Below are 25054 nucleotides of genomic sequence, written 5' to 3'. Positions count from 1 at the left end.
GGTTCTCCATACATGTAAGATGGTGATGAACCCTTGTGTGCTTATTTTCTGGGATGTTTTGAGGTCCAGTCTGCAGCCCTTAGAACAGAACTGTTGCACGTAGTACAGAGTTCCTGCACACACTTTACACAGCTTTTCCGAATGCTAACATTCTGTATAACTTGGAACATTATCAAAACTAATGACTTGACACTAAACTACAGCCTTAATCAGATTTCACCAGTTTTTCCACCAATGACATTTTTCTCAGTATCCTCCAATCTGTGACTTCTTCATTCTTGTCTTTCATGACCTTGACATTTTTTGAAGAGTACTGTCAGATTCTTTATATAATGTCCCTCAAATTTGGTTTAATGTTTTCTCATAGTTAAGGCCATCGATTTTTGTGAAAAATACTACAGAAATGATGTGCCCTTAGTGCCTGATAATGGGGGCACACATCAATCTATATCTCATTACCAGTAATGTTAACCTTAATCCTCAGTTGGTGTCTGCCAGGTTGCCTTACTGTCGTCACTATCCAATCCTTTTAACTAGTACAGACACCCTTGGAAGGAGCACCAAATCCTTCCCCAGTTAAGAGAGGCTAAAGTAGAATAAAAATTGGAGTTAGATCATCTGTGTTGAATTTAGGAAGCTCCAGTGCCTCAAGAAAAAGCACGGGCCAGTAAAGAGGCACAAGGTTCACAAAATGGCAATTTGTCTTATTTCCTGCTAGAAAATCCAGTTTGTGGTCTTTGAGAGTAGATAGCCCAAGAGTGGGAAAAGGGACAACATAGGCCAGGGCTTTGGAAAGAAGGGGGCCCCTTTTAAAGGTGCGAAAAGGAGGGAGGTAGCGAACATAGGTGTGAAGTGGCTTCTTCAAGGTAACATGGGTGGGGCTGAGCTCGGAGTCCTAAATCGGCCGACTCCCAGGCTAGCCCTAACCACTTCATATCAGAGCCTGCACGTAATATTCCCAAGGGGGTCGCGCTGGATAACCCAGAGACGCTTGACTCCAGTCCCAACGCCGGACTTTCCCGCATCTTCGGCGCGTTTGGGCTCCGCGCCTCACTTTGTCTCAATATGGACGCAGAGAGGGTGGGGAGCGTCTCAGCAACTTCCTTCCTCGCCTTCATAATCACCTACCACCCTCCACTCGGGGCTTTCAGAGCCAGCTCAGACCTCGGGTGAGAGTTGAAAGCCTCTTTCGACAATGCAAAACCAGCATCTTTAGGGCACAACGGGAGTTGGTAATTTTCCGTCCTGAAGCTCTCCTTCGCTTTTCACTTTCGGCTGGCGCAGGGCGAATTCCCACGAGCCCTGGGAAATCAAAGATCTGCCTGCCCCCTCACGCTGATTCCTGATTGGTCACTGAAGCTGTCTGTTTTGACTTGGTGCTCTGCGCAGGCGCGGAAACGCACTGGGACTGGGCAGTGCAGACGACGCGAAGCTACCCGATCGTTCCGAGATGGTGAGTGTTCGTATAGACTGGTGGCTGGCAGCCGGAAGGTGGCTAAGCAATGCCGCCCCACACCTTGCGCCTGGTTTTAGACCCTCCGGGGGCGCCTCAGAGCGCCGGGCAGGGAATCTGCGGGTTTGGGCCCCAGCTGACTGGAGGGCGGAACGCTAGAGGCGTGGGCCTCCAGACCCTGACGGAGAGGACTCGGGAGTGGCCAGGGGATCCCGGTCCCCTTTACCGGAAGCTGGAGCTCGGGCCTTGGCCAGCGTCTGACGGAGTCGGACCACAGGCCCGACCATGCTAGCATCCTGGGCCTTGTCGCGCGATTGTAATGACGAGAACGTTTCCCGGAAGCTTAATTTATGACAGGCATTAATAAGCGCTGTACGTAGTTTTGGTTTTTCTCCTCACCAAGTCTCTGTGAGTTAGGTACGACCATTATCCCCATTTTACACACTAGAAACCTGAAGCCTGGAGAAGCCTAGTGCCTTCTCTCAGGAAATGGCGGAGTTGGATTTGAATCCTTGAAACTTGACTCCTGCCTTTCTGTCTGTGTGGTTCTTTCGCGTCGCTGGGACTTGGTGCATGAATCAGAAATGGGGACCACTCTTGGGGATCCCTGCCTTGCTGGCTGGAACTGGGCTCCTTGCGCCTTTACAAGTTTGTTTTTCATGTTTTTAACCCAACTTTAAAAAAAAAACCCACAAAATTTGAAAAGACCTTTTAAATGTTAAGCCATGTGACTATTACTGTTCAAAACTCTCTCTTAAAAATTTAAAGCCTAGCCCTAGCCGGTTTGGCTCAGTGGGTAGAGCGTAGGCCTGAGGACCAAAGGGTCCCGGGTTTGAGTCTGGTCAAGGGCACTTACCTTGGTTGCGGGCTCCTCCCTTACCCTGGCCCTGGTCAGGGCTCGTGCAGGAGGCAACCGATCGATGTGTTTCGATGTTTCGCTCTGCCTTTCCCTCTGCCTTTCCCTCTCCCTAAAAATCAATGGAAAAATATCCTCCGGTGAGGATTAACAAAAATAAAAATAAAGCCTATAAGAAAAATCGAAAAGGAAAAAGAAAGTCCCATGACCTAGAAGCAACCCCTTATATAATTACCATATTACTTCAAATGTTTTTTTCTTCAGTTTTTGCTATATGTGGTTATAGCTACTACTGAATGTCCAGTTATGGACTCTGCTTTTTTCATTTATTATTACACCATAAAGAATGTCTTAACATCACTAAAAAAATGTGACAAAGTTTCAAACTTATGTAACTTCATCTTTCACATCACTTTAAAACAAACATGGGCCTTAGTGCCACGGTGACTGTGGGGCCAGGTCTGCAGCCTCCTGGGTGCCTACACTGGAGTAATCTGCACACTCCTGCCTGGACATCAGTATCACATCACTTTTTAAACAATTTTTAAAGACATGTTTTTATTGATTTCAGAGAGGGAGAGGGAAATAGAAACATCAATGATGAATCATTGATTGGCTGCCTCCTGCACGTCCCCTGCTGGAGATTAAGCCTGCAACCCCTGACAGAATCTACCAGCCGTGGGCAAACTACAGCCCGCGGGCCGGATCCGGCTGTTCTATCCGGTTCTCTTGCTCTCCCCTCCGCTCCTTTACTTTGAATTTATATTAGTTCACACAAACATTCCACCCATGCTTTTGTTCCAGCCCTCCGGTCCAGTTTAAGAACCCATTGTGGCCCTCGAGTCAAAAAGTTTGCCCACCCCTGTACCGGTAACCTCCTGGTGCATGGGCCCACACCCACGCACTGAGCCACACTGGCCAGGCTCATATCACTTTTTAGACTAAACAAAAAGTAACTTTTTAACAGATACTTGCATACAGTAAAAAATAATCTGGCCCTGACCGGTTTGGCTCAGTGGATGGAGCGTTGTCCTGGGGACTCAGGGGTCCCAGGTTCGATTCCAGTTGGGGGCATGTGCCTTGGTTGCGGGCACATCCCCAGTGTGCAGGAGGCAGCTGATTGGTGTTTCTCTCTCATCAATGTTTCTAACTCTCTCTCCCTCTTCCTCTCCTTTCTCTCTGTAAAAAATCAATAAAATATATTTTTAAAAAAATAATAATCTGAAAAGATCAAAGAGAAAAATAAATCTCCCATTTAATCCTGACCTCCAGCCTCAGTCTCTTCTGAAATATTGTTAGTTTAGTTTCTTGTATATCTTGTATAAGCATATATATGCCCCCTCTTTTTCTTACATAAATTGTAGCTTACTTCAACCTGTATCATGCTGTTGTGTGTTTATACTCATAAAAGCAAAACGTATTTAGAAAATTCAAGCAGTACCAAAGTGTATAATGTAGAAGGTGCATGAAGTCCCATCTCACTTCCCTATGGTATCAACTGTTGGCAGTTGGGTGTGTTTCCTTCCAGATTGGTTTAGTGCATAAGCACACTTACATATAAGTTGTTTATTACATGAAACGAACATATATGTTTAAACATATCAGGTTTACTTTAGGCTATGTATAGATATCTCATTCTGCAACTTACTCTGTTCACTTAAAAATGTCAAACATGCCCTAGCCGGTTTGGCTCAGTGGATAGAGCTTTGGCCTGTGGACTGAAGGGTCCCAGGTTTGATTCCAGTCAGGGGCGTGTGCCTTGGTTGCGGGCACATCCCGAGTGGGGATGTGCAGAAGGCAGCTGATCGATGTTTCTCTCTCATCGATGTTTCTGACTATCTCTCTCCCCTCCTCTTTGTAAAAAATCAATAAAAAAAAATATTTAAACAAAAAAGTCAAACATTTTCCCATGTCACCCTTGCCAGTGTAGCTCAGTTGGTTAAGCCTGGTCCTATGCATGGAAAGGTTGCTGGTTTGATTCCCAGTCTGGGCATATGCCCGGGTTGCAGGCTCAATCTCCAGTAGGGGGCATGCGGATGACAGCTGATAGGTGTTACCCTCTCAGGTCGATGTTTCTCCCGCTCTCCCTTTCTCTCTCTAAAATCAATAATAAAAATATTTTTAAAAAATATAAACACTTTTCTATGTCACTATATATAAATCTACATTCTTTTTTTTTTCTTTTTGAAGTTTTTTTTTTTTATTTTATGTACAAAGAAATAGCATTTTGTCATAAGGTAGATGTCTTGAATGACCCATTCATGGAAGTTCACTTAGTCCAACTTAATGAAACCTATGTCCTGGCAGCACATGTTGAGGCCGTATTTCCAGATCAGACCCTGGTGGTTTGAGCAGATGTGGCAAGAACGAGAACCCTAGCCGAATTTCCTCAGATGGCTCCTGTAGAGTTGTTGGTGACCCATCTTGCTCTCTCTGTAGCAACAAGGCCAAAGGAAAAAGACTACTTCATTCTTGCATAGTATTCTATTGCTGTATATACATTTAGGTAGTTTACAGTTTTTCACTTCAGACAGTGCTGCTGTAACTATTCTTGTCCTTTTCATTTTATTTTATTACTCATGTTAGTGTTTATGTAGCATAGATTCTTAGAAGTGGTACTTCTGGCATGCATATTCTACATTTTGGTAGAACTTGCCAAGTTGCCCTTTAGAACAATAATCATCCATAATTCTCACCAGTTTTACTCCACCACACAACTATTTTCATCTCTATGTTGTCCTTCCTCCTTGTTCATATATGCATATTTTTCAAGATGTATATACTAATTTTTCATTTGTTTTAATCTTTTTGCATCATCTTTGCGATGAATTTTTGTGTGCTGTGTTATCAGTGAAATAGCTGTACCATAATTTGCCAAACCATTCCCCTAGTGTACACTTGTGTTGTATCTAGTTCTTCATTAGTAGAGATAATGCTGTGATGAATGCCTATAATTGTGTAGATTTTGTTTTATTATTAGATTATTTCCTTAGGCAAAAGTCTCAGGAAAAGCCGAAACCGGTTTGGCTCAGTGGATAGAGCGTCGGCCTGCGGACTGAAGGGTCCCGGGTTCGATTCCGGTCAAGGGCATGTACCTTGGTTGCAGACACATCCCCAGTGTGGGGTGTGCAGGAGGCAGCTGATCGATGTTTCTCTCTCATCGATGTTTCTAGCTCTCTATCCCTCTCCCTTCCTCTCTGTAAAATATCAATAAAATATATTTAAAAAAAAAAAGTCTCAGGAAAAGAAATTCTGAGGCAAAAGGACCAACGCTTTATGGTTGTTACAATAGTGTTATCCTGTAGCTTTTCCAAAAGGTCATATTGCTTTTGTACCAATTTTGCCATAACATTTCAAACAGTGAAAAAAGTTACCTCAGCATTGCTATAATTTTTCACTTATTTATAGGGAACAGTGAACATTTTTCTATGTGCTTGTAATTTCTCTTATTTATTTTTTTATTTGTTTACTTAATTATTGATTTTAGAGAGTAGAAGGGAGAGAGAGAAACATTGATGTGAGAGAGAAACATAGATGGGTTGCCTCCCACACGTAACCTGACCTGGGTGTGTGCCCTGACTAGGATTCGAACTGGTAACCTCCTGGTGTACGAGTCCATGCTCAACCACTGAGCCACACCTGCCAGGCTTGTGTTATGTTTTGGAATTGCTCTTTTGTCCATTATTTGATGCAGACGTTTTTCTGTCCTTTTGATTCATTTTGGTTTTATAAAAATTCAAATTTTTGCCCAGCTAGGTTGAGAATTGTCCCGTGAACCAAAAGGTTTTAGGTCCGATTCCTGTTCAGGGCACATGCATATATGCATACAATATTCTTGGTTGATTACTTCCCACGCACCCACCCTCCTCTACCTTCCCTCCGAGATTTCACACTCTATTCCATGACTCCATGTTTCTGGATCCACTCTGTTCATCCAGTTTATTTTGTTACTTAGATTCCACATATGAGAGAAATCATGTGATACTTGTCTTTCTCTGACTGATTTATTTCACTTAGCATGATACTCTCCAGGTCCCTCCATGCTGTCTCAAAGAGTAAGAGATTCTTCTTTTTCACTGCTGCATAGTATTCCATGGTATAAATGTACCACAGCTTGTTTATCCACTCATCTACTGATGGGCATTTGGGCTGTTTCCAGATCTTAGCTATTGTAAATTGTGCTGCTATGAACATAGAGGTGCATACATTCTTTCTGATTCGTTTTTCGGGTCTCTTAGGATATATTTCTAGAAGAGGGATCACTGGGTCAAATGGCAGTTCCATATTTAATTTTTTGAGGAAACTCCATACTGTTTTCCATAATGGCTGCACCAGTCTGCATTCCCACCAGCAGTGTATTAGGGTTCCCTTTTCTCCACATCCTCATCAGCACTTGTCATTTGTTGATTTGTTATGGTAGCCATTCTGAAGTGTGAGGCGATACCTCATTGTCATTTTAATTTGCATCTCTCTGATGATAGTGACTTTGAGCATTTTTTCATATGGCTCTTGGCCATCTGTATGTCCACTTTGGAGAAGTACCTATTTAGGTCCTTTGCCCATTTTTTAATTGGATTGTTTGTCTTTCTTTTGTTAAGCTGTTTGAGTTCATTATATATTTTGGACATTAACCCTTTATCAGATGTATCATTGCCAAATATGTTCTTCCATACAGTGGGCTCCCTTTTCGTTTTATTGATGGTTTCTTTTGCTGTGCAGAAGCTTTTTATTTTGATGTAGTCTTATTTGTTTATTTTTTCCTTAGTTTCCTTTGCCCTGGGAGATATATCCATAAACATACTGCTATGAGAGATGTCTGAGATTTTGCAGTCTGTGGTTTCTTCTAGGATTTTTATGGTTTCACGACTTAGACTTAAGTCTTTTATCCATTTTGAGTTTATTCTTGTGTATGGTATAAGTTGTTGGTCATGTTTCATTTTTTTGCATGTATCTGTCTAATTTTCCCAACACCATTTATTGAAGAGACTGTCTTGACTCCATTGTATCCTCTTGCCTTCTTTGTCAAATATTAATTGAGCATAATGGCTTGGGTCAATTTCTGGGGTCTCTGTTCGGTTCCATTGATATATATGCCTATTCTTAAAAATTAAAGAAAGGTTGACTTTCTATTATTTGTTTTTTGCCTGTCAGATTAGCAAAGAAACTTGGCAATACTGATCATCTCTATTCCTTGAACATGCCAAGTTTGTTCCCACTTCTCTGCCTTTGCTTTCATACTGTTGCCTGGAATGTTTTTCCTTCTCATTAGTTCTTGGCTTAACGATTACATCCTCAGGTGTTTCTGACCACACCAGCCAGAGTAGCATCCCCGGGCTCCCCTGCCCTATCCCCTGCAAGAATCTTGGTCACTTGTTACTTAAAGTTCTACCTGAATATGAGCTCCCTAAGGGCAAGGTCCTCATCAGTTGTGGTCAATGGTATATTCACCTCTTCTCTTGACCTACGCGTCCTTGGGCAAAACTCTTCTTTCTGAACTTCAGTTTCTTCATTGTAAAGTGGAGATCATACTCATTATGGAAGGGTCAGAGGACATATGTGTCTGTAAATATTCATCCCAATATCTGACCTGTATCAGGTACTGAATAGGTCATCGTATACTTATATGTCCTTCCTTTCTTGATAAGTGTATGTTTCCTATGAATAGATATTCCATAATTTACTTGGTCTTTTCCCTAATTATTGGGTATTTCTGGCTTTCGGGGTTGTTGTTTTTTTTAAATATTTTTTTGTTTTGTTAATCCTCACATGAGGATATTTTTTTCCACTGCTTTTCAGAGAGAATGGAAGGGAGTGGGGAGAGGGAGAGAGATACAAACATCAAGGTGAGAGAGCCACATTGACTGGTTGCCTTCTGCACATGGCCCAACCTGGGGCTCAGAGCAAACCGGCAACCCAGGTACATGCCCTTGACCACTAAGCCACACCAGCCATGGCTCTTTCTGCTTTTTGCTAATGTTGATGTCACTGCAGCAAACATCTTGCTGTGTTCTTCTTCTGGTTTATTCCTTAGAATGAATTTCTAGGAAGGTTACCAGGTCAGACTGAGTACTGTGTGGTATTGACTACTATCGTACTTTACCCCTCTTCTCCAGAATAGTGCATAGGAGGAGCTCAGTGACAATCTGTTGAATGAACAATGATCTCATACATGCATGACCCCCTGTACTTTATTCTCGTGTAGCTCTGTCCTTTTACACAGGCTCCAGATTTTAGAGGCAACAGACTATTTGCCATTATGTAGGAGGAATTTGTTTGCCCTTCTCTCCAGCATTTGAGAGTATTACATCATAGGGGAGTGGATGGCAGTGACTGGATTGTTGTTAGCCTTGTGCCTACTAGAAGTACTATAATTCATTGTGCTGTTTCCATCCACTGTTTAGAAACTCCTCCTCCCGGGCCAACTCATTAGCTTCTGAGGGTGGGGAACCACTCTTCTGGAGAATGGAACCTCTATTTCCAACATGGTCCAACTCTCAGCCTTCTGGGAGCTTCTGGCTAGATTCTGGACCTGTCTGGAAGGGGCCTCCAGAAAACACACACTTCAAGGCCAGTTTCCCATCCACAGGAAGAGTTAGGCCTACTTCAGTTGAGCAGTTGTTTATTGAATCCCTATTCTGCAGACCATTCTATGGACTCTTAAGTAATAAAATACCTAATGCATCAGCAGAAAGGTACAATTTAAGAGTTTGCAGAGTCAGAAGTAGCAGACTCCACTGAGTTGGGGATCAGTAAAGGCTTTTTGGAGGAAGTGATGGTTTAGGTGGTCTAGAAGAATTTGTTAGATTTCAGCAGAGAAGAGGCCTTGTTAGGGTAAAAAGACATGGACACAAGGAGGTATGACATGTAGATGGAGAGTGGAGGAAAAGGTAAAAGATGTGAATAATAATAGAGAATGCCTTGCATGGCAGGGTGAGGAACCAAATGTCTGATTGTCCCCTCTGTTTATGAATTCCATGTCCCAGAATATCCCCCTTGACTAGTTTCTGGAGAATCAGGATGAAAGAACCCCTCCCCAGGCACATTTCCTGTGGCTATGAGCCATGCATCACATTGTCTCAGAGGCTAGGTTTTTAAGTCACTGAGTCTATCCTCATGGAGTCATTTTGTTTCCTTTGGAATGTTTTCAGTTGTGCTGTTTGGGCTACAAATAGCAGGGTATCTCCTTCCTATTAGACACCACTGTTTGGGTTTTTTCAAATCATGAGCATCCTGTCTCCTAGGTATAGCAGATACATGAGTCATGGATGTGTCTATACTCTTAGGAATGGTATTTATATTCTGCTCCCAAATAGCTGAGGCAGGAGGGATAATAGTGCCTGGTAGGCAAAGGGCCAAGAGGAGCCCTGCCCCATCCTGGGGGTGTGAGTAGATGATTTAGGTGCTGGTAGTGGCTTGGGGACCACGCTAAACAGACCTGGGAGCTTTGAGGAAGTGCCACGTGCCCAGGTGTTACTTGTTTGTTGTTGGAAGACGAATGTGTGATTCATCTGTCAAGGATATGAATGAATTAATCCAGCCTTCCTGGCCCTTCCTAACCTTGGTCTTGTTCTATCTGGCAGGCAGAGGTGGAGGAGACACTGAAGCGACTTCAGAGCCAGAAGGGAGTGCAGGGAATCATCGTGGTGAACACAGAAGGTACACCCCCGCTCCGACCATGAGCAGGCAGGCCCCAGAAAACAGCCCAGACACAACATAGCCCACTTCTGTTTACTAAGCCCCTTCATGTACATGAGTTTTCACCTTTTTTTTTTTTACACCTCAAGTGTCCTAGCACTATTATTGAAATTCTAAATTTTAAAAAAGGGAAAATTCACTCAGTCCCACTGCCCTGACAGGTCTTATTTTTCAATATACCATGTTTTTTCAGCCCTTGTTCAGGTGCATTTTCTCTTAGTCATAATTATAGTTATTACTCTTTTGCATATGTTTACTCATGAGGTTTGTGTGTTTTGCTTCATGTTTTATATAAACACTTTTTTTTAACCGCCAGTATAATTTTTTTTAATACGTATTTTACTGATTTTAGAGAGAGAGGAAGAAAGAGATGGAAACATTGATGAGAGAGAAACATCGATGGGCTGCTTCCTGCATACCCCCAACTGGGGATCAAACTGGCCACTTCAACCACTGAGCCACACTGGCTGGGCAGTGCAGTGTTTATTAATCATCCCCATTTATGCTGTTTCTGTTTTTTTGCTAGATAATACTCTTGGTCGACTTCTTTGTGCCTGTAGCTTTTCCCTTCTGTTCTGGAACATTATTTCCACAACTAGAAGAGTACAGATAACTAATTTTTTCAAATTGCTATAGACATGGCAAAGAGGGAGACTCATATTTCTCATACACTTACCTATTCTGTGGTGCTTTACAAACATTGTTTTATTTCTTCCTTAAAACAGCCCTTTTGCCTCCATCTTGCAACGGAGAAAACTGAGTCTAGAAATTCAGTTGATTTGCCTGCCATTACAGAGCCAAGATTTCATGCCAAGTCTGTCTGAATGCAGTTGTACTCTTCCTCTCACTTTCTGTGAAGGACCAGACAGTGGCTGTAGGTCTACAGCTCAGGGCCACCCTGCTGGCCTCCCGCAGTTCTGTAGTTCAGTATATTCATTCATCTCTGATTTATTTGAGGTTCCTTGAGGGCCCCTGCGTGTATGCATTGTCATTCTGGGCCTTGTTTTGGAAAGGCAGAATTCTCAACAGTGCCTGCTTCAGTAGAGCAGAATGAAGGTCACTGAAGGTGACAAAGTGAAGGTGGCATGTCCTCAGTTAGAATGTTGTTTTCCAAGTCATTAGACCATGGCCAGCCCAGAGTTAGACAGAGGATGCTCCCCAGCTTTGTCAGGTTCTAATTAGACCATGTGGTCATTGCATTCAAAGGAGGCAGCAGGTTAGGAGCCCTCAGGACTCTGTGGGAGGCCGAAGCAGGTCCCAGGTTAGGTCTGCTGCTGATCCACTGGCGGGCCTGGGGCTTCCCCTTCTCTTCAGAACTCAGCCTTCCCACATGGAGTGCTTGGTCCAAGACCTGAAAGGCTGTTTGTATATCACTCAGAGAGATACTGTCTTCTGTCTTCTGTGACTGGACTTTTTTTTTTAAATCCCCTCTCAGGGACATGCTTTCATTGATTTTAGAGAGAGAGAAAGGGAGAGGGAAAAAGAGAGACATTGATGTGAGAGTGAAACATCAAACGGTGTCTCCTGCATGTGCTCAACTGGGGATTTAATCCGCAACCAGGGTATATGCCCTGATTGGGAATCGAACCCACATCCCACTCCAGCCAACTGAGCCACACTGGCCAGGACTGGGCCTGGACATTTTGACTCCAAATGGGAGGGAAGAGCCTCAGAAGATGACTCCTCAGCTGAGACCTCCCTAGGCCTTCACTGGTATTTGCAAACCATAAGCCTTCATTCTTGCCTTAAAACTGCCCAAAAGTTGAGCTTTTTCATTGGGAAAGTGTAGCGCCAGCTGCTTACCTTTTGATACTTATGAGTACTTTTTTGTATACTAATGTGGCAATATTGCACAGTGGTTAAGAATATGGAATGGGGCCGAAACCGGTTTGGCTCAGTGGATAGAGCGTCGGCCTGCGGACTGAAAGGTCCCAGGTTCGATTCTGGTCGAGGGCATGTACCTTGGTTGCGGGCACATCCCCAGTGGGGGGTGTGCAGGAGGCGGCTGATCGATGTTTCTCTCTCATCGATGTTTCTAGCTCTCTATCCCTCTCCCTTCCTCTCTGTAAAATATCAATAAAGTATATTTAAAAAAAAAAAAAAAAGAATATGGAATGGGGAAATAAAGTAGGAGAGAAACCAAGATGGCAGCATAGGTAAACATCTGAACTGCTGCCTCACACCATTTCAAAACTACAACTAAAAGACAAAACGGACATCATCCAGAACCACAGGAAGGCTGGCTGAATGGAAATTCTACAACTAGAAGGAAAGAGAAAAGCACACTGAGACTCAGAGGACCTGAGGAAGTAAAGGCAAAAGTACGGAGGCGTGCGTGCGGAGAGGGCTGGCAACTGAGAATGCGGCTGGCTTTCTCAATCGGGAGGGAGACAAAATCTCCCGACTGCTCTCAACTCCCGTTCCGGACGAGACTCTGGGGACTCAGACTCATACGGGGAGAAACTGGAAGGCGGCTTTCTCTCAGAGGTGCTTGCAGCGATTACTCTGGGACACTGAGACCAAGGGGCCTCTTAGGGCAGGGCTGACAGTCAGCCATTGCTGTTTGCTCCGCCCTGAGACTCCGCCCTGAGACTCCGCCCCATCCAAGCTGAGTGCAGAGGGTTTTGCATATGAATGGCCTGGTCCTTTGAATTCTAAACTTACCTAACAAACTGCAGCTGAGTCAGTGAGACCCAGAAAATCCAAAAGAAGGCCCAAGGCCCCCAAGCAGCTTGCATTGCTTCACAGCTGGGCCTCATCTGGGCACCTCCAAAACCCAAACAAAGAAGAGGAATCTCCAGATCTCTCTGTAGCTCCTGCTGGGTGGCCTCAGGCAGAGGCTAAATTAGCACCTCCTTGGAGATCCAAGAGCCAGTGTACCCAGGGGTCAAAGTAGGACCATCCAGATTACAACTCCTCAGATCCATAAGGGACACACTCAGAGGGCAGACTCAGTGAGCACCAAAGCCCCACTGAAGCAAGTCTTGTCTCATCAGAGTGACTCCAGCACAGAAGTTCTCCCATTGTAGACACAGCTGATCCTCACAGCCAATTGGCCTGGAGGTCAAGTCCTCCCAGTGATACCAACAACAATCAAGGCTTAACTACAAGACTGTGCACACAGCCCACAAAGGGGTGCACCAAGAGTGTCCACCTCAGGTAACTGGGGAGGCTGAGCCACTGGGCCCTATAGGACACCTAGGGTCCTATAGGACACCTAGCACACAAAGCCACTCTTATCAACTCAGGGAAGCAGCCAAAATGCAGAGACAAAGAAACAGATCACAAGTGAAAGAAATGGAGGAAAGCAAACTACAGGATATATTGTTCAAAACCATGGTTATAAGGTTTTTCAAGAATCTTCTAGAACCCGCCGATAAATTTAGTGAGACCCTCGAGGATATGAAAAAGGACCAACTAGAAATTAAGCATACACTGACTGAAATAAAAAATAATATACAGAGATCCAACAGCAGACTAGAGGATCGCAAGAATCAGGTCAAAGATTTGAAATACAAAGAAGCAAAAAACACCCAACCAGAAAAGCAAAAAGAAAAAAGAATCCAAAAATATGAAGATAGTGTAAGGAGCCTCTGGGACAACTTCAAGTGAACCAACATCCGAATTATGGGGGTGCCAGAAGAAGAGAGAGAGCAAGATACTGAAAACCTATTTGAAGAAATGATGACAGAAAACTTCCCCCACCTGGTTAAAGAAATAGACTTACAAGTCCAGGAAGCGCACAGAACCCCAAACAAAAGGAATCCAAAGAGGACAACACCAAGGCACATCATAATTAAAATACCAAGAACAAAAGACAAAGAGAGATTATTAAAAGCAGCAAGAGAAAAAGTTAGTTACCTACAAGGGAGTGCCCATACGACTGTCAGCTGATTTCTCAACAGAAACTATGAAGGCCAGATGGGAGTGGCAAGAAATATCAAAGTGATGAATAACAAGAACCTACAACCAAGATTACTCTACCCAGCAAAGCTATCATTCAGAATTGAAGGTCAGATAAAGAGCTTCACAGATAAGAAAAAGCTAAAGGAGTTCATCACCACCAAACCAGTATTATATGAAATGCTGAAAGGTATTCTTTAAGAAGAGGAAGAAGAAGAAAAAGGTAAAGATAAAAATTTTGAACAACAAATACATATCAACAAGTGAATCTAAAAATCAGGTGAGTAAAAAATCTGATGAACAGAATAAACTGCTGAATATAATAGAATCAGGGGCATAGAAAGGGAATGGACTGACAATTCTCGGGGGGAACGGGGTGTGGGGAGTGCGGGAAGAGACTGGACAAAAATCGTACACCTATGGATGAGGAAAGTGGTGGGAGGGTAAGGGCAGAGGGTGGGGTGAGAATCGGGTGGAGGGGAGCTATGGGGTGGGGTGAGGAACAATTGTAATCTGAACAATAAAGATTTATTAAAATGAAAAAAAAAAAAAAAAGAATATGGAATGGGGAACCAGAGTACCTCTATGTGAATCCTGACTCTACCTACTTATCATCTATGGAATCTTGGACAAGTCACTTAACCTCTCTCTTTCAGTTTCTCATCAGTAAAATATAACAGTGGTCGGCAAACTCATTAGTCAACAGAGCCAAATATCAACAGTACAACAATTGAAATTTCTTTTGAGAGCCAAATTTTTTAAACTTAAACTTCTTCTAACACCACTTCTTCAAAATAGATTCACCCAGGCCATGGTATTTTGTGGAAGAGCCACACTCAAGGGGCCAAAGAGCCACATGTGGTTCGCGAGCCGCAGTTTTCTGACCACTGAAATACAATCATACTACCTTCCTCGAAGAGAAGCTTTTAGAATAGTGTCTCATATATAGTAAGTGCCATATAAATGTTAAAATTATTGTGTGTGTTTATTTTTATGTTCCATTCATAGAACTCTCTCTTCAGTCTCTCATTTACATTTTACACAGTGATCCCCGCAAGTCAGGGTTGTTTGCCCATTTTTCAGATGAGAAAACTGAAGCAGCTCTAGCCGGTTTGGCTCGGTGATTGGAGCGTCGGCCCACGGACCAATTGAGAGGCAACCAATGGATGTCTTTCTCACATCGATATTTCTCTCTCTTCTCCCCCTCCTCCTCCATTTCACTCTCTCTCTAAAAAAAAAAAAAAATCAATGGAAAAATACCCTCGTGTGAGGATTAAAGGAAAAAAAAAAAGTCCTGAAGCTGAGAGAGGCGAGGTGACCTGCCCAAGGTCACCCTGCTGTGGTTGGGGTAGCCAGAACTCACTGCTCATGGGGCCTTTAAGTCCTTTGGAAGCTTCCAATTAAGGATGGTTCAGCTCAGCTGCCTTTTCCAGTGGGATGCCTTCCCTGACCACCAGTCCAGAAAGATTGTTCTTGCCCCTGAACTCATGACACACCCTTGTTTCAGTCACTTACCAACCACCTACCACTGCATTTTGACATTTCTGTCTTGAGCAAATGCAAAAATGTTTCATTATAAATGTGTGAGTTTAAGCAGACTTAGCAAGAACTTAAGGAACATTCTGTTCCATCTCTACCTCTCCAGATCCCTTGCTGTCCTCTGCTGCTACCTACACAGGGCAAAATAAAAGACTAAATGTATAAGCTCCACGAGGTCAGGAATTTGTCTCTTTTGTTCACTTACTGTATCTCCAGCACCGGAGTTTGTGCTTGATAACTGTGTTAAATTTTGTTAGTGTTGGTGTTGATTGATGGAGCTGGGTTTGGTGGGAGGACCTGGCTATCCCACCTGGCAGATCTGAGCCTCAGGTTAGAGTTGTGCCTCCCTGGTACCGCCCAGCTCTGTAGGCTGCACAGTCTGTTTGTGAAGGCAGTGGCTTGGGGTAGGCAGCCTGATCATTGAGATACCTTTGAAGTGGCCCCAGCTCTGGCATCCTATGAATCTGGCATTCTGTGATCTGATTCCCTTATTTGAAATTCTCCCCAGTTCTGCCCCACCGCCACCTTCATGTTTTCTTCTGTTTTTAAAATGAGCCAACAAGTGGTTAGATCCTTGTCTCCTTTACACATCCTCTCACTTGGTAGAAATGTAGTCAAATGCATGTCTAAATTAATGAAAGTAGCCCTGTGACTTCTCATTTATCAGCAACAATAAATGCTTAATGCGGTGTCTCTAAGGACACTGGCGAACAAATCAGACCTGGTCCTGACTAGGGATGAACATATTGATCACTTCCATAAAGGTGTGATGTCAAACTCAACTAACTGCTCCAAAGGAAAATTGTGTGGTGCTGGGATGGTAGAATGGGGCATTGACCATATCTGGGGTGGGTAGAGCCACCAGGAGGTGGAGACTTGAGGGACCAGTGGGAATTGTGAGAGAATAGGCGAAGATAGGAACGTTCTAGGCAGAGGAACCTGAGAGAAGGTGCTCTTGTATATAAAAGAGAAGGTCAAGCCCTAGCTGGTTTGGCTCAGTGGATAGAGTGTCGGCCTATGGACTGAAAGGTCCCAGGTTCGATTCTGGTCAAGGGTACATGCCCAGGTTGTGGGCCTGACCCCCAGAAGGGGGCATGCAGGAAGCAGCCAATCAATGGTTCTTTCTCATCATTGATGTTCCTATCTCTCTTTCCCTCTCCCTTCCTCTCTGAAATCAATAAAAATATATTAAAAAAAAAAAAAAAAAAAGAACGTCAAGAGGTTTGATCACCTAAACTTTTCCAGGCCTTGAGACTGGCCGCTCAAGTTACCTGGGGGGTGGGATTTATTGTGGGTGATATTGATAACAAACCACCAACATTTATTACATACACTAGAGGCCCTGTGCACGGATTCATGCACTGGTGGGGGGTGTGGCCTGTGGGAATCAGCCACTGTGAGAGTGCCACTCATCTGGGTCAGCCAAGTGGCACTCACATTGTGGGAGCGCACTGACCACCAGGGGCAGCTCCTGCATTGAGCATCTGCCCCCTGGTGGTCAGTGCACGTCATAGCGACTGGTCGACCCATCGTTCTGGTCGTTCCTCCATTCAGTCGCTAGGCTTTTATTATATAGGATACTCTTGCTAAACATTCTTCTTTTTTTAAATTTTTTTATTTCAGAGAGGAAGGGAGAGGGAGAGAGATAGAAACATCAATGATGAGAGAGAATAATTGATCGGCTGCCTCCTGCAAACCCCTACTGGGGATCGAGCCTACAACCCAGGCATGTGCCCTTGACCGGAACCAAACCTGGGACCCTTCAGTCTGCAGGCCAACGCTCTATCCACTGAGCAAAACCAGCTAGGGCAGTGGTTGGCAAACTGCAGCTTGCGAGCCATATGCGGCTCTTTGGCCCCTTGAGTGTGGCTCTTCCACAAAATACCACGACATGGGCGAGTCTATTTTGAAGAAGTGGTGTTAGAAGAAGTTTAAGTTTAAAAAATTTGGCTCTCAAAAGAAATTTCAATCGCTGTACTGTTGATATTTGGCTCTGTTGACTAATGAGTTTGCCGACCACTAGGCTAGGGCATCTTGCTAAACATTCTTAAACCATATTTAATCCCCACAGCAGCACTTTGAAGCACAGGCATTTTACAGATGAGGAAATATAAGAATAGAATAAATCACTTGTTTAAGGCCACATTGCCATGAAGGGACAAAGCAGGAGTATAAGTTCAGGTCATCAGATTTGAGAGTTCCTACTCAGTCATCACCCCAGTTGCTCATACTATGATTCTTAGAAATGTCCAGTATCAAGCAAGGCCCTGGTGGGCACCTTGTTGCCAGCTAGGGCCCAACAGCACCCCTGATAACCTAGTTGTCTTGTCTCTTAAAGGCAAGTGGTCACTACAACTTGTTCTTATAACTTCAATTGACTCAAACAGCCTCACTGACTCAGCTGCTTCTCTTGTCACTATGTCATCTTCTGCCTACCCTTGTGCTCCTGTCTCCTAAGAAGATGAGGTTCGGCCAGTTTCTTGCCACTCATGGGAGGCCTGAGGGTGACTGCCTTTGGCTTATCTTTAGACTGGTCAGTTGCGGACCAGATTAGCAGGGCCTGGGTCCCAAATCCAGCCACTTACGTTTGAGGAGCCACTTGTGCCATATTCATCCAAGTATCTGTCAGCTATGTGCACCTGGAGCCTCATTGATGGAGCCTTCTGTTGGCATGTCAGTGATTCATAGGCACCTGATGATCCAGTCATGACCTGAGGTCACTCAAGCTGAGGCCCATTCCTCACCTCCATGAAAATAGGTACTGTCCTATGAGGGAGATACATGGGATAGTTCATCACAAGGAAACAGTCTTTAAAATAGAAAAGGCTTAAAGGACAATGGTGTTCATTGAACAGTAAGTAAAAACCCAATCTTAGTATCAAACAGTAGAGGCATGATGAATTCAGTGGAATGGCCATTTTGTGGTCTCTTTGAAAGCAGTAGCAATGCTGTTTATAAGGTGTAAGCAGACAGAGAAATGGGTTTTAATTTTCACTTGTACAGACAGTGTGTACACGAAGCCCCCCTTGGTGGGCATAGGAACAACACACTACTGATGGTTATGTCTTGGCATAAGCTGACCTTTTTTCTTCTTCCTACTCATTTGTGTTTCTAGATATGTAAGTGCTGTCCTCCTTGTTCAGGTTCTGAGTGTTCTGAATGATAGTCTCCTTTACTGCCAGAAACTAGTCAGGACAGCGTAGCCCTAAGAAAAGAGCCCAGCAGTGGAGCCAGCAGGCCCGAATCAAATCCTGCCCCCCCGCCCCGCTTATCTGCTGTGTGACCATAAGCAGGTCACCTTACTGCTCAGAGTTTCTTTTGCTTCATTGGCAAGTGAAGATGCTGACACCACCCTCAGAGTAGTTCTGGGGACTAGCAGTGAAGTGCTCAGCACTGTGCCTGCCAAGCTTTCAGTAACTAGTGGCATTGATTGTTAACTGCCAGTCCAGGATGCTAGAACTAGGGGTGTGGGGTTGGGAGCTGAGCAGAAAGGCCTCAACGTCCTGCTCAGTCTCTGTCTGCTCTTCACACAGGCATTCCTATTAAGAGTACCATGGACAATCCCACCACCACACAGTACGCCAACCTCATGCACAACTTCATTTTGAAGGCCCGGAGCACCGTGCGTGAAATTGACCCCCAGAATGACCTCACTTTCCTTCGGATTCGCTCTAAGAAAAATGAAATTATGGTTGCACCAGGTAAGAGGTCTTCCATGTCCCCTTTTAGGATCAGACTATCACTACTGCTTATCAGGAAGGCTTAGCACATTGGTGTCTCCTCAGGTTCCACAGAAAAGCCTGAGGAGTTGAAGGTACACAGTTGATTGCCTCGCTGCCTGTCCATTCTCTGGCTGGCATCCCCGACAAATACTCATTTACAGTGACTGTGGGTCAAACCTTCTCCTGGGTTCTGGGCCTTGGAGGGGAATCCTGGTCTCATGGGGGAGATAGACACGTAAGCATGACACAGAGTAACCCTCGCCTTGACGGGACATTCAAGCGCTTGGGAACAGAGAGGGTGTGACTAGGCCTGCTTGGGGCAGTCAGCAGAAGCTTCCCAGAAGAGGGGACATTCAGCTGACTCTTGAGGGTATAGAAAAGTGTAAGCAAAGTGGATGGGCAAGAAACCTCGCCTTGAAGGAAAAGGACACGTAAGCATTCCAAACCAAAGCAGAAGGCAAAAATACTGTATAGTCATTTTATCTTTGAAAAAATGTTCAGTTGCCCACTTCTAAAGTATAGTCCTGTCTCTCTGGGCCTCATACAGCCAGCTTTTCCTCCAACATTGGAACCGATTGCTGTTTTTGTTTCACATGAAGTGCTTGGCTTGCATTTGGGGGTTGTGTGGTACAAACATCTGTCTTTAGGTCATAGGATCATTCTCAGGGTGATGCGATGCTCATCCTGGGAGGATCCCACAAGGACTGGGACTACAGGAGAGAAGAGCAGGGTCACCTGTCCTGCCTCACCTCACTCAGCATTCAGACTGGAGTGGTGGACAGGTTCTCCAGGACTTTCCGTTGTTGTTAATCCTCTCCTGAAGGTACTCTTTCCATTGATTTTTAGAGAGAGTAGGAAGAAAGGGGAGAGAGAGAGAAACATCAATATGAGAGATTACATATTGATTGGTTGCCTCCCACATGCCCTTGACCTGCACCAGGGATTGAGCCTGCAACTGAGGTATGTGCCCTTGACTGAAATAGAACCCCCAATCCTTCAGTCTGTGGGCCGACACTTTAACCACTGAGCCAGACTGGTTAGGGCAGTGGTCGGCAAATTGCGGCTCGCACATATGGCTCGCGAGCCACGGTTTGCCACTCTGTTGACTAATGAGTTTGTCGACCACTGGGTTAGGGCAGTGGTCGGCAAACCACGGCTCGCGAGCCACATGCGGCTCTTTGGCCCCTTGAGTGTGGCTCTTCCACAAAATACCACGGCCTGGGCGAGTCTATTTTGAAGAAGTGGCGTTAGAAGAAGTTTAAGTTTAAAAAATTTGGCTCTCAAAAGAAATTTCAATCGTTGTACTGTTGATATTTGGTTCTGTTGACTAATGAGTTTGCCAACCACTGGGTTAGGGCCAGGACTATTTTTGCATTGCTACTTCTCGCTCTCCCTCTGTTTTCTGGCTGAGCCACATAGTTGTATGCATGAGTTAATTGTGCACCTGATGAAGCAGGTGGGATGCAGGGCAGCTTGTCTAGGGCAGTGGTCGGCAAACTCATTAGTCAACAGAGCCAAATATCAACAGTACAACGATTGAAATTTCTTTTGAGAGCCAAATTTTTTAAACTTAAACTTCTTCTAACACCACTTCTTCAAAATAGACTCGCCCAGGCCATGGTATTTTGTGGAAGAGCCACACTCAAGGGGCCAAAGAGCCGCATGTGGCTCGCGAGCCGCTGTTTGCCGACCGCTGGTTTAGGGCACCAGAATATATGTCGGAAGGAGTGGGAGGTGAGACGTTTGATCCAATTTAGAAAAGGCCTCAAACGCAAAACTTGACTGTGCAGACTTGACCCTGTGAGCAGGAGGCAATATGATTGTGACTGGGACCTAGATGAAGAAGGCAATATGGAGGCTAGGGACACCGAATGTCCCTGGGCTTGGCAGACAGATGGCAAAGAGACTGGCTATAGACTTCTGGGGTGATTAGAGGGTGTCACCCACTCCCAACAGCAGAGCCATATTGGTTCTGATCCCAGACCTGTTCCAGCCCAGTCTGGCAGCTTGGGAGGATGTGAAGGAGGGAACCAGAGAGCCAGTCACAGGAACCCACAATCTCCCTGGGACACAGGATAACATGCTGTACACTGTTTATCAGTTTAATCACTGTCTGATGATGTCTCTGATTCTGTCAGAGAAAACAGATTGTAGCAGGCAGAGTTCATTTTCCCAACTTTAGCTCTTAATGATTGTGACCTTAAACAAGTCATAGAACATCCTGAACCTCTATCTTCACATCTGTAAAGTATCACATAGGGGGCTGTACTGCTCTGGTCCTCTGAGACATCCCATCTGGTTGAGTATGTTGGCGGGGGGTGGAGCAGAAAGGCTCAGAAGCAGATGGAATCCCTCCCAAGATTCATGCTGCACTATAGATACCTCTACTTCCCTAAAAATTAGGCTAGGTATGGTCCCTTTACTGATCCTGCACATCAGAGCAGTATACATGGGACTCTCAGTGTGAGGCAAGGACAAATTATGCAATCTCAAAATCAGGCCCCATGGAATGTGTCTCTTGACATAAAGCTTCCAAGAACGTCTCCTCTGGAACAGCAGAGTTATCTGAAAGCTCCTAGCCATTTGCCCCATCTCGGCAGCAGAGTCATCTCCAACTTGCCCTTGAGGGACCCCCAGACTTTCAAAGCACATGGGTGCAGTTGGTGCTTGAGTCCAATTAGAGGTTCTCCTTTGAGTGCACAGGCCTAAAATACCCTCAGCCTTGTCAGTGGAGGCGAGGAGGAAGTGGCCAGACCCTTGCCCTGGTGACATTAAGAGCCTGCAGGGAGGGTATGCATACTCTCACTTGCTCACTAGCTGTCTGTCTAGCACTCACATCCTCATGGGCCCACACACACATATCTTGTTATACTGTGGCTGGATGTGTGACTTTTCCAGGTTGCCTTAGATACAGTGAGTGTTCCTTCTGAACACCCTGACCACTTCTCCAGCCAACCTGCTGCCTTTAAGAGCCTCTCCCTGGGTCCTCACACATGCCGTCCTGCTGCTGGTGACACTGCCATCCTACCTTTCCACTTTGCTAACCATCATCCTTATCTGCATTTTTAATTCTGTCTCTACTAGACAGTTTCAAGAGTACAGAAACTTGTGAACACATTTGACAAATATTTGTTGAATAAATAAATAAAAGACTTCCTAAACTTCCCTCCATTGCTACACCCCACTCTGGGGGTTGGAGGTGGGTCAGCAATGGAGATGGGGATCAGGGATGTTCGTGGGACATATTATTTAGGATGAAAACCCATGATTTGACATCTTGATACAACCACTTTGCTATGGCAAGAAAAAAATACTGCCAGGAGCCACTGAGCAGAGCCTCCGAGGTATTAGGGCTTGATCACCTTAGGATGGCCATAGAGCACAGGCCCTATGGGGACAGCGCCCAGCATAGAACAGCCTGGCTGCTGTGTGTTTTCGAGGTGGGTCCTTCCTGGACTGTAATTAGCACCCCATATTGTGGGAGCAACCTGGAGCAGCCCTGCCCAGGAAGGAGGTTCATGTCCCTTTCCTTCCACCTAAGTTTCCTCATTGATCAAACTGAGAAGACCAAAAATAGCAGCAGGTGGTGTGAGACAGTGTGGATCTCCACATTTGCACCAAATCTCACCCCGACCTGGCCCAGAATAGCCCATGTGAAGAGATGTTTTCAGACAGACTTGGTTTCCACTTGTTAGCCTCCCTGATGTAAAGCTGAGTTGACAGCATAATCAAGCTTTAAAACTCTGCTTCCCGCAAAGCACTTGGAGTGATATTATTGAATTAGAGCTTGATTTTTTTTTTTTTTGGAAGAAAAGACACTAGTATTGCTAATTATGTCTGCTTTTATCGGTGGCTTTAATTATTTTTATTAAGTAAATAACCACTTACTTATTAGTAAGTGGTTATTTACTTAAACAGATTGCTTAGTCATGAAACTACTAGTCATATAAAAATCTGCTTCTTCCCAGTCCCATCAGCTAGCCGTCATGGGAATCAGCAAGCTTTAGGCTTAAATCAGCAGACACAAAGCATGTGTGTCCAAGGTCCGGCCATTTCGCTTCTGTTCAGCAGGATGGTCAAACCCAACTGCCACACCTCAAATTTTTGCCTTGGCTTGAGCAAGATACTTAACTCTCTGAGCCTCAGTATAAAATGAGAAAGCACTAGTACCTGCCTCAGAGTGATTGAGGATTCATTGAGATGACATTATAAGAAGTGGTTGGCCCCGGACTGGCCACATGGAAGCCTTGGTAAATGTTCTTGATTTGATAATTAAGGGCAAAGTTGAAACACTGCTTCTCCAATTTCTTCTTCTATAAAACGAGGAGCAGTGAGACTCAGCCCTGAGGTCTTGAACTTGCAATGATTCCATGATGGACATTCCTCATTACTGGATGGGATCCCCAGAGCTGGAATCCAGGTAGCTTTGGCCCCCTTTAATCGGTGCCTTTGAAATTTTCTCAGCCTGTGACAGAACTGACATTAACCCAAGAGAAGTGGGGTTGAAGTTGGCATCTATCTTTGACACTGATTTGCTGGGTGACCTTAAACTAGTGGTTCTCCCAGAACCTGCAGCTTCAGTATCACCTGGGAATTCATTAAAAATACAGGTTCTCGCCCAGCCAGCAGTGGTTAGCGTTGGCCTGGGCACCAAAGGGTCATGGGTTTGATTTCCTGTAATAGGCATGTACCCGGGTTACAGGTTTGATCCTCGGCCCCAGTTGGGTTGCATGCAGGAGGCAACCAATCCATGTGTCTCTCTCACATGAATGTTTCTCTTTTCCTCTTCCCCCTCCCGCTCCCTTTCATTCTTTCAGAAAATCAATGGAAAAAAATACCCTCGGGTGAGGATTAACTAAAAAAAAAAAAAGGAGATTGTTGGGCTGTACCTCAGACTTACTGAATCTAAAGAGCTTGGGGTAGGGCCTGGCAGTGTTTATTTTAAGCCCCGCCAGCCCTCAGGTCATTCAGATGCCCTCCATTTTGAGAACCACTGGCAATTAACTCTCGGAACCTGAGTTTCCTTACCCAGAAAACAGAGATGATATCCTACCTCCCTGTTGGCACTGGGCAGATTAGAAAAGAGCGTGCGCCGCAGAGGTCGCTGCTGGGTCTCACCTGCTGAAGCCCTCAGGAAACTTGCCAGTTTACCTTCTATTGCCCAGCAATTGGAAGTGGCCTGAGCAATGATGTTTTGTATTCACCCATTCCCTTTTATGGTTGGTGGTTTAATTACATATTTCCTTTCTAGTGTGTTTTTCTCACATTTTACATTTAGTAATTTGTGTTTTCTTTTTTCTCTTTTTGTAGATAAAGACTACTTCCTGATTGTGATTCAGAATCCAACTGAATAAGCCACTCTCTCTTGGCTCCACGCATCATTCCTTAATTTAATGCCCCCCAAGAAAAATAGTGTTAATCATGTCAACCAACTCGCAGGTGGAAATCACCTTAGAGCCCATGCAGACCAATCCAGTGACCAGTGTGGGCTGCAGCTCCACCCCGCCCACCAAAGGCATCCCTCTGCTGGCCAGTCACCCTGAGTTCCCAGGAGGGCCTCTTTCCTCAAGTCCGGGTTTCGGAGCAAGAGCTTGTGAGAGGCCCACACCCTGCTTCCTCCTGACGTTCAGTTCACTTTGTTGCCCTTGGAAAAGGCTGCTTTTCTTTAACTAAAAATAACTGAAATGTGCCCTGTTGTGTGTCTTTAAACACTAGGTGGAAAGGCCTCCCTCTTCCTGTGTCATCATGTGGTTGGAAGGCTGAGCCCTGTTGCCAGCTCCAGCCTCCCCCGGCAGATTGTTCGTAGCTTGAGAGGCTTGCTACTTACTGCACCTGTGGCCATACTTGCTGAGCTGATCCTGGTTTATAATTGGTGCCCTGGTTTCT

General features: G+C 44.8%; 1 protein-coding gene across 1 annotated transcript; it reads left to right on the top strand.

The window, feature by feature from the left end:
- The first annotated feature begins 1052 nt into the window (after positions 1-1052).
- On the top strand, positions 1053-24857 carry DYNLRB1 (dynein light chain roadblock-type 1). Its single transcript, XM_080685029.1, has 4 exons — positions 1053-1453; positions 9890-9965; positions 18980-19147; positions 24479-24857. Exons 1-4 carry the CDS (start codon positions 1451-1453, stop codon positions 24520-24522), a joined length of 291 nt encoding a protein of 96 aa, XP_080541155.1. The 5' UTR covers positions 1053-1450; the 3' UTR covers positions 24523-24857.
- Positions 24858-25054: the final 197 nt, after the last annotated feature.

Source organism: Plecotus auritus, assembly GCF_963455305.1.
Source record: "Plecotus auritus genome assembly, chromosome: 8".
NCBI classification, from domain to species: domain Eukaryota; kingdom Metazoa; phylum Chordata; class Mammalia; order Chiroptera; family Vespertilionidae; genus Plecotus; species Plecotus auritus.
The sequence above is the reverse complement of the archived record's forward strand: the minus strand, read 5'-3'. Positions and strand labels throughout refer to the sequence as shown.